We start from the raw sequence: 12,137 nt of genomic DNA on the forward strand, positions 1-12,137 counted from the left end.
CTCGAACCCCTAGGACGGCGGCGCGGCGCACATAGCCCAGACGGTGCGGCTTCTCAAGGAGAAAACAGAGGGGCGGCTGCTGGTGGAGGCGCTGGTGCCAGACTTCCAGGTATCATCGTCGCGACACTGGTCAATGGGGGGGCCGCGAGCCGGCTGGTGCAGCTGCCTGCTTCAAGAGCATCGCGCAAGCAAAGGACAATAGCACAGGAGCGTGGCGCATGAGGCGGAGGTGGTGCGTTTGTTGGCTGGGCCGCGTCTTTGCCGAGCTCCGGATCGTCGCCTGAAATGCGCGCCGCGCACGCCCCGGTCCTTCCCCGCGTCGCCCCAGGGCAACCGTGCGGCGGTGGACCTCGTTGCCGGCTCCGGCCTGGACGTGTTTGCGCACAACGTGGAGACGGTGCCGCGGCTGCAGTCGGTCGTGCGTGACCGCCGCGCCAACTGGCAGCAGAGCATAGCTGTCCTGCGCGCGGCGAAGGAGCAGGTGGGCACGCACGAGAGAGAGCCCCCACATGGCCGGGCGGCGTGCGCCGCCGATGTTAACAAATTTCATTTCGTCAGCGGAGAGCAATGCTGGGATAAAGCAACGCACAGGCAAAGACTTCGATTGTTGCTTTGAGTTGCTGCAGCACATCTCCGTTCGACGTTTTGACCCATCAGATCCCGCAGTGCGCCGCACGTCCTCCCCGCATCTGTGCCCACACTCGTGCACGCACACGCGCCTGCCTGCATGTTCAGGCATCGCCACCCGAGTAAGAGCATTTGCACGCACGCGCTCACGCACGCCCAAACCCACGGGCATAGGACGCGTGCGCGCACACAAACACACACACACACACACACACACACCTACATCTACCCACATACACCAACACACACGCACATACATACGCAGTCACATACACACACTCACACACACACGCACGCGCGCACACATACACACACACACTTCTTCCCCCACCCACCACACCAGGGTGTGCGTGTGACCAAGACCTCCATCATGCTGGGCTGCGGCGAGGCCAGGGAGGAGGTGCTGGAGGCGCTGGCGCTGCTGCGCGAGGCGGGGGTGGACGTGGTCACGCTGGGCCAGTATATGCGGCCGACAAAGAAGTGAGGGCGCAGCTGCGACGCGGAAAGGGACGCTGTTTGAGGCTTTGAGGGGGGCGCGCGAAGCTTTGTGGGCCTGGACGCTTGTGGCGGGCTGCAGCGTTGGTGTGTGGGCTTCAAGGCTGTGTGCGCAGCGCTGCCCGTGTCATTGGGCATGGATGTCTGGTCTTAATAGGCTATTGTCCGCTCACGGCCTGCCACGTCGCCCGCGCGCCGCAGGCACATGGCGGTGTCCGAGTTCGTCACGCCGGCCGCCTTTGAGTCCTACGAGCAGGCTGCGAAGGAGATGGGGTTCTTGTACGTGGCCAGCGGCGCCATGGTGCGCAGCAGCTACCGCGCGGGGGAGCTCTACCTGAAAAACATGCTAGGCGGCGGCAGCAGTAGCAGCACCAGCAGTAGCAGCAGCACCAGCACCAGCACCAGCACCAGCAGCAGTGAGGCACAGCAGGCAGCGACAGCCTGAGCCCTGCCCGTGTAAATCCAATGTGTGTGCTGGGGTTGTCAGGGGTCCCGGTGGTGCGCAGGCTTGAGCGCGCAGGTGGTACGCAGCTCCAGCCTCGAGCAGCGCCAGTCATACATCAGATGCATGAAACGGCTGGCGAAGGGACACTCATGATCATGCAGAGCACCGACAGCACTATGTGTTGGCGGCGGATCCCACGGTTTGCCAGGCGGGCTTCTCGGGAGGTTTTGGGTGTGTGTCACTCTCACGCGTGCAACTGCACAACCCGCATGCTGTGTCCAATAATATACCAGTTCAAAATCCATTTGCAAGCACACGCAGGTGACGGAGATCGGGATGCTGGGGAGGAGCCAGCTGTGGCAGCTGCTGTCCTATCCGCCCGGCACTTGCCCGTCCACCCAGCACTTGCCCGCCCACACAGCTGCCACTGGACTGCATTTCCCTTTTTAGGCATCGTACCGCTGATCACGACGTTCAGAAATCAAAGTTCGCATCACAGATACACATAGCAAGTGCTGGGTACACCGCCTGAAGCTTCGAATTCTATCTCCGTGACCCTCCACGCACGCTCACCCTCGTGACGCTCTGCTCCAGAAGAGCCTTCGTGTGCTAGAGAATGGCCTACTATCACGACAAGGTGGGCGCCTACAACTCGGGCATCTGGCTGCCGTTCGCCCACGCAGCACAGATCCACCCCCCCCAAGAGCAGCTGCTGTCACCTCACTGTTGCAAGGCCTGCCGGCTCGCGCCCGCTCAATGAGTCCAGTAAAAGAGACCTGAAAAATAGCAGCAAGCATTGAATATTCCACGCTGCCCTGCGCCGGGTGTTGGGGCAATCTGGCCTCGTGCAAGCCCCACCATGGGCCTAGACACAGGGGTTACTGGGAACCCTCCAGGGAACCCAGTAGGGCAACTCCCGCCGCCGGACCTTCAGTGAACAGAGATGCTCACACAGGTTTGCTGATCTGTCCCCTCAAGCGCCTCCCCCTCTGTAGAGACAACCCATTGACGACCCCATCACCTATCAAACCCTGCCCTCACACCGCACACAGTATCGCTTCGAGGAGCGCCCCAGCAGCAGGGAGAGGTCAGGCGAGTGGCAGCCGGAGTGGCTGCCTGCTTACAACTGGCGTGGCCAGCGGCAGTACATGATCAAGGCGTATGATGACTACGCCCGCGAATATGAGGACATTTATGTCCGCAGCGTGTGCGAGCTGCGGCGCAAAGGATACAAGGTGCGTTGCGGCACCCCTGATGCAGGGCATGAGTGGCGCCGGCCACCACATTACGAGAAGCAAGGGCTTGCAAAGATCAAGGCACAGAGCCTTGCATGCGCGCGCTTGTCGCGCATCCGCCGAGCCACGCACTAACTCCCCAAGCATCGCACCCCAGCTTGTACCGCGTGACTCAATGCTTGCATCACCGCATGCTGGACCCCGCAGGGCAGCGGCCAGAAGAAGTGGTGGGCAGACCTGTTGGGCTGCGTCACGTGCACCACGGTGTATGGCTGACTAACGGGTGGAGGATTGCGACCTCCGCGGGTGGGATGTCGCCCTCAGACACCCCACCATGCGTGTCGGTGTTCTGCTTCTGTTGCGCAGCATCGTGTACGCTTATCCTTCCAACCGCGGCTTGTGCGTGCGCTGAAGCTGCATTTTGCAGGGTGGTGTGTCTGTGCAGGCGGCTGTTGGCGGCATCCCAGGCACTCCTGCTCCTCTGATGTTTCCGAGCAAAGGGCGCGCGAGCGGGCGCTGCCGCCATTCCTCACCCATGCGCCGGGCGGCAACATGAACACGCGACCGCACCGCATGCCCCATGGCCTTTTTGTGCATTCTATGCGCTTGGTTGTGTGTATCTGTCCTCGAAAAGTCTCCTGCTGGTATATCTGTGTGCATGTTATGGGATCCCTCTTCCTATGCTACAACGTCCTTTTCTTACTCACCCACCCCACTTTCCTGTCCCATCCAATTTGTGGCGGTGTGGACCCCAATGCGCAAACACATTGCACGAAGCATGTTACATCGTTGGCGTTGCATGCTCCAGACTTTCCTTGAGCCGGCGAAATAGGGAAGGCAAGGGGGGCGGGTGCAAGGCTGGCGGGGGCCTGGCGGTGGCGCTGGTCACACGCTGGCAGTCGCCTGACGGCACGAACCGTGCACTCATGCCGTGTGGACTCCAGGTTGTTGCTGCCGCTTGCATCGTCTGCAGTCTTGGTCTGGGTGGCCGCCGCAGGCATTGATACATTTTGCGCCCCACAACCGCCACCAGCTGTGCACTTAATGACTGTATGAAATGGGTTTTCAATACAAATGCAGCCCTCCAGCAAACACAGATTTCAGGGCAGAGCAGCCGGGAGGGTTCAGAGCGACGGTTGGGGTGTGGCCGCATTCCCCTTCCGGCAATTTCGCTGATCTGCTTTGCTCCACCATCCATCAGGGTGCTGCGGCACAGCAACCTGGATCATGGAGTTGCAATGCACTGCATTGATATCCAGGTTGCTTAAAAGTCCTCAGAGCCTGGACTCCATGTGAATGCATTACCGGACTTGCAGACCCCAGCTGCCCGCCCGGCCCCTGGCGGCATTGGTCAATGATCATCTGCTCAGCTTGTTACGTTGTCAGCGTGGCATGAGGCTGAGGATTCGATCGTGCGATCTCTTATACCGGCAACACTATTGAAAAAATCAACAGGGGATCCGGAGGCCAGCTGGCTGACCACACTTACTGTACGGGTTACCTGGTGCTGACGAGCGAGCGGCGTTTGTCGGACACGGTGCATTTGCGTCTGCCGACGTCTCCTTATAGAATGATCGCAAGGCAATTGGGATCACGCAGCTCAGATCGGTCCATGCTTTGCCGCCCCGCGCTCGCTTTCCCCTGCTGCGCGTAGTCCCTGGCGTCAAATAGCCACAGGACACCATAATCTTACGCCGGCAACGCCGTTCCAGCCAAGCGAAGTGTAACGGTGGCTTGTGGTCGCCCACCCCAACAGCGCTACCGAACCGCCCTCAACAGGGCGCTCATTTGCAAGCATGGCGGCGCACAGCAGCACAGGCGGGGTGCACATCAACGAGGTGCACCATGCGCACCCCTACTTCCCGCCGGATACTGTACTGGCGGGCTTCGTCCCGCAGCAGCTGCCGTTTGAGCAGACGCTGGCCGTCTTCTTCACGGCCACGTTCCTAGTGCTGGCCTTTGGCTGGAAGCTGTCAGGTGAGAGCTAAGCAAGACTCGGTCACAGGTTGTCTGCGCAAGATCTACAGGGAACGCACGGCTCGTCACCCCCTGCGGCCTGCGGGCCCTGCTGTCCCTGGCTCAGGTTCTCGCCCTGGCATCCGCCAGGGCTGCAACGCGGCGAGGCGGCGACCCGGTTGCCGCCCCCACGTCCGGCCTCGCTGCGCGGGACCCACCATTGCTAGGCAATTATAAGCACCTGGCGACCAAGGAGCGGCTGCTGGTCTGCTGGTTCCTGTGCACCGGCCTCATCCACTTGATCGTCGAGGGTGAGGCTGCCGCAACGAGTATACGATGCGGCTGCACTGATGACCGGGCTGCACGTGACGGCTGCACACCTGACAGCGGCCTGCAGGCGGCGCCGTTCGCGCGTGCACACGGCGGCGGCCGCAGCGCGAGCCCCTGCCGCGCTGCACCAGCAGCCTCCAGCAGTGCAGCATCATGGCACAGGAAGTGCCTCGGCAGCCGCGCCGCGGCGCTGCCTGCCGCCCCCGCAAGCCGTGAGACCACCCTGCCGCTTCGCATCCCCCGTAACGACGCAGGCGCTGTCGTCCTCAACGCCAACTTCTACAAGGACACGACCCGCAACATCCTCTCAGAGATCTGTGAGCACGCGCAACCCAAGTGCCCCTGCCGCCCGCGCGCACGGCGGGGACCTTGGTCCCTCCCTCAACACGCCGCTGCGCCTGGTGATGCAGCAGCTCTGATTTTTACATAAGGGCTTTTCAAGCGCCCGGCAGGGAACTCATCACCAACGTTGCCCCCTCAAAACCCACCACACACCACCCTGCCACACCTGCACCCCTTCCACCCCCCCAGGGAAGGAGTATGCCAAGGCCGACTCGCGCTATGCCACCCGCGACGACTTTGTCATCAGCATGGAAGCCGTCACCGCATTCATCGAGGGCCCCGGCTGCTTCCTGATCGTGTGGGCGCTCTGCGCGCGCAAGGCGTGGCGGTACGTCGCGGTCGTGCTGGTGTCACTGGGGCAGCTGTACGGCGATGTGCTGTACTTCGGGACATGCATCCACGGCGGTGAGGGCCAAGGCGCCACGCCGGCTTGCGAGCGGCGAGAGGGGGGTCTTGGTGTGACAGCGCGGCCGCACACGAGAGAGCGGGGGTGGATGCCGGGGCTGCTGGCTTTCTAATCCTGTTGCAGGGGTGGACGCGGGGAAAGGTAGCCACCCCCAGCGCGCGCTCCCTGCATCAGCCCTCGCCGCGCAGTGAATGCTCTGCACGACAGCGGCATGACTCTGCTACTGCTGCCCTCCTCATGCCCCTGAGAATCCCGCCCACGTCGCCTCCTCGCCCTTTGCACCCCCTGCTGACCAGGTGTTGACCGCCACACGCGACCCGAATTCATATATTTCTGGTTCTACTTCGTCATCATCAACGGCATCTGGATCGTCATCCCCTTCGCCTGCATCGTCTGGGCCGCCAACCGCATCAACGCCGCCGTCGCAGGGTGCGCGGCCGAGCGCATTGTCTCTTGTTCAAATCAGTCCGACTGGCGGGCGTGGTGCCCCGCTGCTTTTGAGGGCCGCCCGCTGCTGGCCGCAGCATTTGCATGCGCCGAAGTGTGTCACCTTGTCAATCAACACCGTGAGCATATTCTCTGACCGACCATGTGTGGCACCTGCACCAATGTGGTCCGCAGGGAGGACAGCAAGGCTGCGGCGAAGAAGCGCAAGGTCTAGGGCAGCAGGGCTCTGGCTGGCCAGCGCCGCGACGTGTAGCGTGGCGACGTGCGGGTTGTGGCGCAGGCTGACCGGCCACGCACTGCTACTTGATGCTGATTTGGCAGGCTGGCGCCAAAACTTTAGGAACTGCATCGAGCGAGCGAGACTCAAAGTTTTGAAGGTTTTGTGTGCTCATCACCATTTACTTTAGGCCTGGGTAGGGTATTGGACTGCGTGCGGGGCTGTCTGCCTGGAACAAGGCAGACCCACTCACACGGTATCAACGATGTAAGCCCCTAGGGATGCGCAGTGGTTTCGTTGGGCTTTTAATCTGTGGGCAAGATGAGGGACTGGGCGTGGGCGGTCCTGACCCTGGATAGAGTCGCATTAGATGTCAGGGACTTGAAGCCAGACCAAAAACCGACTGGTTGCTGAGTATCAGAAAGGGGTTGGGTGCGGAATCACTTCTACACAGCGTTTGACGCATGTGGGCTGGCCGGGGGTTTGCACAGCCTGTTGCTACAACAGCGCACGTAGCTGCACAGCACAATGAGCGGTGCAGCTGTGTGTTCCCGCATAATTTCATTCCCAAAATGATATAGGTTTGCCTTTGCAAGCGGATCCAGATCGCGATGGCGCGATCTCGCAAGCTCCCCGTGGACTAAGCACTGTTCTCGACAAAATGGGAGAAAATACATCTGTAGTCTTCATGTTATTGGCGCTCGCCATGGCGCTTGCAGCCAGTGGTGGCGTTCAGGTGCGGCGACACACCACGACCCCCGCCGTCGCACTGGCCGTGCGCATGCCTGATTGCAGCCCCGACCTACCATGTAGGCGCAAGAGGAGTTTGCCGAGGAGGTGGTTATCAGCCCTCTGCCAAGCGGCCACATCCAGGTGCGCTGGGTTCCTCCCCAATCATGGCAATGGCCAGGGCTTGCACAGGCCGACGGGTTGGCCAGGCCCCCATGCCTTCCGCTGCTGCAGGCCCGGCCGCATGTGCCCGCTGCAGCTGCTGGCCCGGCCGAAGCGAATCTCTGCAAGGGGCAGCAGGCACCAAGTAGCCGGCCTGCGCGCGCCGCTGCCGCGCGCGCCCCGCAGGTGCAGCTCCAGTTCACGCTGAGCTCGCCCAGCCGGCGCCACTACTCGGTGCTGCCAAAGGCGATCGCCCAGCTGGCGGCAGGCGTGCCCTTTGAGGAGGTGGAGCTGTCCCTCACACAGGGCAGATGGGTAGGTGGCATGCGGCCCGCTCGCCTGCTCGCTACTTCGAGGCTGTCGCTTGTTGCACTCTGAGCTGTGGGTTGCCGTTTCGACCCAGCCGCGTCTACCGCGCCCAAACCAGCAGCACCGCCGATTCGTCGCCCGCTCCTCCCCCTCACCCGCAGCACCACCACGCGTGGGGATCGCCGCTGCTGCCCTCCAAGCCCAGCGGCGCGGTGAGCGTCGCCCGCAGCCGACGCGCGACGGAACCCGCATCTCACGTCGCAGGCACCAGGCCCTGGCGGCCCCTGGCGCAAACGCAGCACCGCCGCTGCCTGTGCTGCCGCGTGCGGCCCTATGCTGTTGCCCAGTGCTGTTGCCCAGCCGACCTGGGTCCAACCAACCACCTGCCTGCATCCAACCGGCGCCCCTCTCGTCCCTCCGCCCCCAAAAGGAGCTGCGCGCTGCCTTCAGCCCCTCCATCCCAGAAGGCCAGCTGCCGCTGCTGTGGGGCAACCTCAGCCACTCCCTCAGCGGCATGTTCTGCGCCTCCCTCAACTTCCTGGCTCGCCCTGAGACGACAGCCCAACAGGCCATCGAATTCGGGAAGCCCAGCGAAACAGGCGGGCGCGCCAGCAACAGCGAGGTCGGCGCCGACGCGCGCGCGTGCGCCGCTGGGCCCGCGGCGGGGGCGATGGGGCCCCGGCCAGCGCGGCTGCGGCGGCTGTACGCGGCGCTGCCAAAGGAGGTCGTGTGCACCGAGAATCTCACACCCGCGCTGAAGCTGCTGCCCTGCCGCGACCAGGCGGGCGTGGCGTCGCTGCTGCTGCACCGCCCCTCGGTGTATGGCGCAGGTGGGGCGCCCCCTAGCGGCGGCTTGTCTGCTTGCTGCGGGCATGGCTGCCTCCAAAGTCCCGAATGCACACCTTTCGACCCCTGGGCAACACGCAGGACCCGTGGATGCCTCAACCTTTGCCAATATTCCCCCCTCCCCCGCAGACTACCATTCCATGCGGGTCGGCATACTGGCGGCGCGGGACGCCGATGGCGCCCTGCTGTCGACGCGGCTGTCCCTGGGCATCACGCTCGTGCTGCGCCCGCCCCAGGTGCAAACCCCAGGCGCCCCTCCTGCGCGGCGGGCCGCGCCGCGGCCGTGCAGCTACAGCAGCTGGCGGCTGGGTCATCTCCTGGGGTCCAAGCTGCGCGGCGCCTGCCCCATCGCGACCCAAAGCTGGCTATTTGTGCAGCTGCCGCCGCAGCTGGCGGCGCAGGCGGCGGTGGGTGAGGATGGTGCGGGGCAGCTGCTGCACCCGCCAGCTTGGCAGGCAGGCGGTGCAGAGGTGCACCGCACCGGCAGCGGCAGCAGCAGCGACAAAAGCAGCGACAGCAGCAGCAGTGGCGAGCAGGCTGAGGATAACATTCAGCAGCAACAGCAGGCGATAGCGGGCGCAGAGGTGCGACCTGCAGATCCACCGCGGCGGCCGGCAGAGTGGACGACAGAGGCCTTCTCTCTGTCACCCGCGCCAGACGCGGTTGTGTTTGGGCGCTTGGGTCAAGGCAACCATGAGGGCGGGTCCATCGGCAGCGGCAGCAGCAGCAGCAGCAGCGGCAGCAATAGGGTGGGTTCCCCCGTGTTATATGCGTATCATCTACAGGCGCTGGTGGAGGAGGCGCGCCGTCAGCAGCCCCGACCCGAGGGGCAGGGCGACGGGCCCGCGGCGCTCGACGTGGGGCAGGCATGGCGGCGGTTTGGCGCAAAGGGTGCGGTCGTGGCAGCCCGGCCGGAGCTCGCCGTTTCGCGGTACACCACTGGGGCCGGCTTCATGCACGGGGGCATGGTGCTGCGCCTCGCTACAGCGGCAGGTGCCGGCCCCGCCGCCGCCCCAAGCGGCGCAGGCACCGGCAGCAGTCAGGCAGGCGGTGGCGGCGCCGCAGACCTGAGCACGGCGGCAGCAGCGGCGGCGGGCAACCGGACGGTCTGCGTGTTCCAGATCGTGCCTTGGTACGTGCGCGTCTGGCTGCACACGCTGACGCTGACGGTCGACGGCGCGCCCGCTGACTTGGACGCGGCGCTGCGGCTGCGCCACGTGTCGCCCGCCGCGGACCGCGCGCGGCCGCTCGTGCTCGACCTGTGCATAGAGCTGCCGGCAGGGGCGCGCGAGGCGGTGCTGGCCGTGCAGTTCAGCAAGGCGTTCCTGCACGTATTTGAGTGGCCGCCAGACGCCCACCGAGGGTTCGACGTGCCCGCGGCGCTCGTGACATACGCGCCGCTCGGCGCCGACGGCGCCGCGGCAGCGCTCGAGTGGGGGTGGCGGCGCGGCGGTGACGTCGGGGGGGCGCGCGGCGCGCCGAGCCCGCTGCTGCGCGCGCTGTCGGCGGCGCGGCCCGAGGCGCTGTACAGCGAGGGCCTGCTCGTGCCGCTGGCGCCGCCCGATTTCTCGATGCCGTACAACGTGGTGTGCCTCACGTCGACGGTCCTCGCCGTGTACGTGGGCGCGGTGCTCAACGCGCTGCTCAAGCGGCCGGGGGCGGAGCTCAGGGAGGCGGCAAAGGGCGGCGCGGGGCGGCGCGCGGCGCGGCTAAAGGCCGCCAAGGTGGTCGTGGTTGTGGTGGTGTTTGGGGGGCTGGCGCTGTATGTGGACGAGGAGCTGCAGGCGCAGGTGATGCAGGCGCTCGCAGCGGCGGGGCTGGTGGAGGCGCCGCCGGCGCCGCAGCACTGACGGGCGTGCGTGCGCTGGGCCGCGGCTGTGCGCTTTGTGCGCTCCAGTGCTGTCGTGGCAGGGTTGGACACAGCATGGGCGGGAGCATGTGTGCAGGGCCACCGTGGACCGCACTGGCGAGGCACTCGTTAATATGTAAATCGTGTCAGACTTTATGAATGCTCTGGACCCAGACTGCGATGCTTTTTGAAAGAACCAGCCACGAACTCTGCAGGCACACACACTGCCACACCCCAAAAAGGAGGCCAATGGGTCAAGTGCGCACTATTCAATAGGTGTTGGGGGACCTTCAAGAACACAACCAGTGCTGCGACAGGGGCTCCGGGAGCCACAGGTGGGCGCAAGGTCGATGGCTGTGGTGCAGCGGCCCCGCTCGCACAAATTGCCGCGGCATTCGCATCGTGCGATATGTATACATTGCGTCTGAACCGCGACTATTGCCCGAACGCCCGCAGGTCACAGGTCGAGGCCCGCAGCCATCATGGCTTTTCTCCGCTCGCTGCCCGCCTCCTCGGCGGCCGGGCAGGCAGCTCGCAGCAGCATTAGCGTGCGGCCATTTGCAGCCTGCCAGCCGCAGCTCGGCCGCGCGGCGCCGCTGCGCCACGCTGTGGTCGTGCGCGCCGCCGCCGCCGCCGTTGAGGAGGACGTGGACGAGGTAATCATCAGGCCCGGCCAGAACCTGCGCAAGGAGAGGCAGCGCTCTCGCCGCTACAAGACGGTCAAGTCGAAGCTGCCGGCGCGCGTCCAGGAGCTCGAGCCGCAGGAGGCCGTCAAGCTGCTGAAGCAGTCGGCGTCCACCAAGTTCACCGAGTCTGTTGAGATGCACGCCCGCATGGGCCTGGACCCCAAGTACTCCGACCAGCAGCTGCGCGCGACCGTGTCGCTGCCCCACGGCACCGGGAAGGAGCTGCGCGTGGCCGTGCTGACGCAGGGCGCCAACCTGGACGCCGCCAAGGCCGCCGGCGCGGACGTGTACGGGTCGGACGATCTGGTGGACAAGATCAGCGGCGGCTTCCTCGACTTTGACAAGCTCATCGCCACGCCCGACATGATGCCCAAGGTCGCCAAGCTGGGTCGCGTGCTGGGCCCCCGCGGCCTCATGCCCAACCCCAAGGTGCGCGCGCGCGTGTGCGGCGCAGCGCAGCAGTGCGGGGCGCCGCGGCTGCAGGCGCTGCTTGATAATGTCAAATTCACGCGGGATGTGGGGCGCACGTGGGACGCCGTCCTTTCTAGCAGTGCCTCTGGGCTGAGGTTCATATGCAAGCGCCCAGAGCGTGATTGGGCCTGCAGCCATGCTCACCTGCTGCGCGCCTGGTGTGCACTCACATTCCACCTTCACCAGGCGGGCACCGTGACCACCGACATCACCACGGTGGGTGGCTCATTTCACAAAGCATACCTTGTATCGTGCCCGGCAGCATCATTGGCTTGGAGCGAGTAGCAGTCAGGGGTTGAGCAGCAGGCGATTGTAGCTGGAGGAGCGGGAGCGGGGACAGCGGCGGCAGCAGCAGCACCAGCGGCAGCGGCCGGGCAGCACGGGCTGCTGCCATTGCCTGCAAGTGGATGGGCGGACACGTCTGGGAGGCGCGCTGCCACATGGCTGGCAGCCTCTGTATCTGTGTTGCGCATCTGCACATCGGCAGCTGTGCGATGCAGCGCTGCCGGCTCGACCCATTCGAACTCGACCAATCTGCACCCCACACACATGCCTGCCTGAGGCCACCACCCTTGGCTCCAACCC

General features: G+C 64.7%; 5 protein-coding genes across 5 annotated transcripts; all 5 read left to right on the top strand.

Annotated features, from left to right (window-relative positions):
- Window positions 1-218: 218 nt before the first annotated feature.
- MNEG_8626 (lipoic acid synthetase) lies at window positions 219-1,567 on the top strand (the record flags this gene model as incomplete). The annotated part of the gene is made up of 4 exons (XM_014042897.1): window positions 219-254; window positions 329-481; window positions 971-1,107; window positions 1,324-1,567. The coding sequence occupies 4 exons, from the start codon at window positions 219-221 to the stop codon at window positions 1,565-1,567; spliced, it is 570 nt and encodes a 189-aa protein (XP_013898351.1).
- A 616-nt stretch (window positions 1,568-2,183) lies between these two features.
- Window positions 2,184-3,078, top strand: MNEG_8627 (hypothetical protein; the record flags this gene model as incomplete). Its single annotated transcript, XM_014042898.1, has 3 exons — window positions 2,184-2,204; window positions 2,620-2,802; window positions 3,010-3,078. 3 exons carry the CDS (start codon window positions 2,184-2,186, stop codon window positions 3,076-3,078), a joined length of 273 nt encoding a protein of 90 aa, XP_013898352.1.
- A 1,520-nt stretch (window positions 3,079-4,598) lies between these two features.
- MNEG_8628 (hypothetical protein) lies at window positions 4,599-6,497 on the top strand (the record flags this gene model as incomplete). Its single annotated transcript, XM_014042899.1, has 6 exons — window positions 4,599-4,779; window positions 4,986-5,069; window positions 5,343-5,405; window positions 5,620-5,835; window positions 6,133-6,265; window positions 6,458-6,497. 6 exons carry the CDS (start codon window positions 4,599-4,601, stop codon window positions 6,495-6,497), a joined length of 717 nt encoding a protein of 238 aa, XP_013898353.1.
- Window positions 6,498-7,206: 709 nt separating this feature from the next.
- MNEG_8629 (GPI transamidase component PIG-T) lies at window positions 7,207-10,396 on the top strand (the record flags this gene model as incomplete). The annotated part of the gene is made up of 7 exons (XM_014042900.1): window positions 7,207-7,236; window positions 7,314-7,373; window positions 7,578-7,706; window positions 7,862-7,912; window positions 8,131-8,530; window positions 8,676-9,130; window positions 9,332-10,396. The coding sequence occupies 7 exons, from the start codon at window positions 7,207-7,209 to the stop codon at window positions 10,394-10,396; spliced, it is 2,190 nt and encodes a 729-aa protein (XP_013898354.1).
- A 481-nt stretch (window positions 10,397-10,877) lies between these two features.
- Window positions 10,878-11,837, top strand: MNEG_8630 (50S ribosomal protein L1; the record flags this gene model as incomplete). The annotated part of the gene is made up of 2 exons (XM_014042901.1): window positions 10,878-11,510; window positions 11,739-11,837. 2 exons carry the CDS (start codon window positions 10,878-10,880, stop codon window positions 11,835-11,837), a joined length of 732 nt encoding a protein of 243 aa, XP_013898355.1.
- Between the last annotated feature and the right edge of the window lie 300 nt (window positions 11,838-12,137).

The sequence above is a fragment of the Monoraphidium neglectum genome (genome assembly GCF_000611645.1).
Source record: "Monoraphidium neglectum strain SAG 48.87 unplaced genomic scaffold scaffold01659, whole genome shotgun sequence".
In the NCBI taxonomy this organism is placed as follows: domain Eukaryota; kingdom Viridiplantae; phylum Chlorophyta; class Chlorophyceae; order Sphaeropleales; family Selenastraceae; genus Monoraphidium; species Monoraphidium neglectum.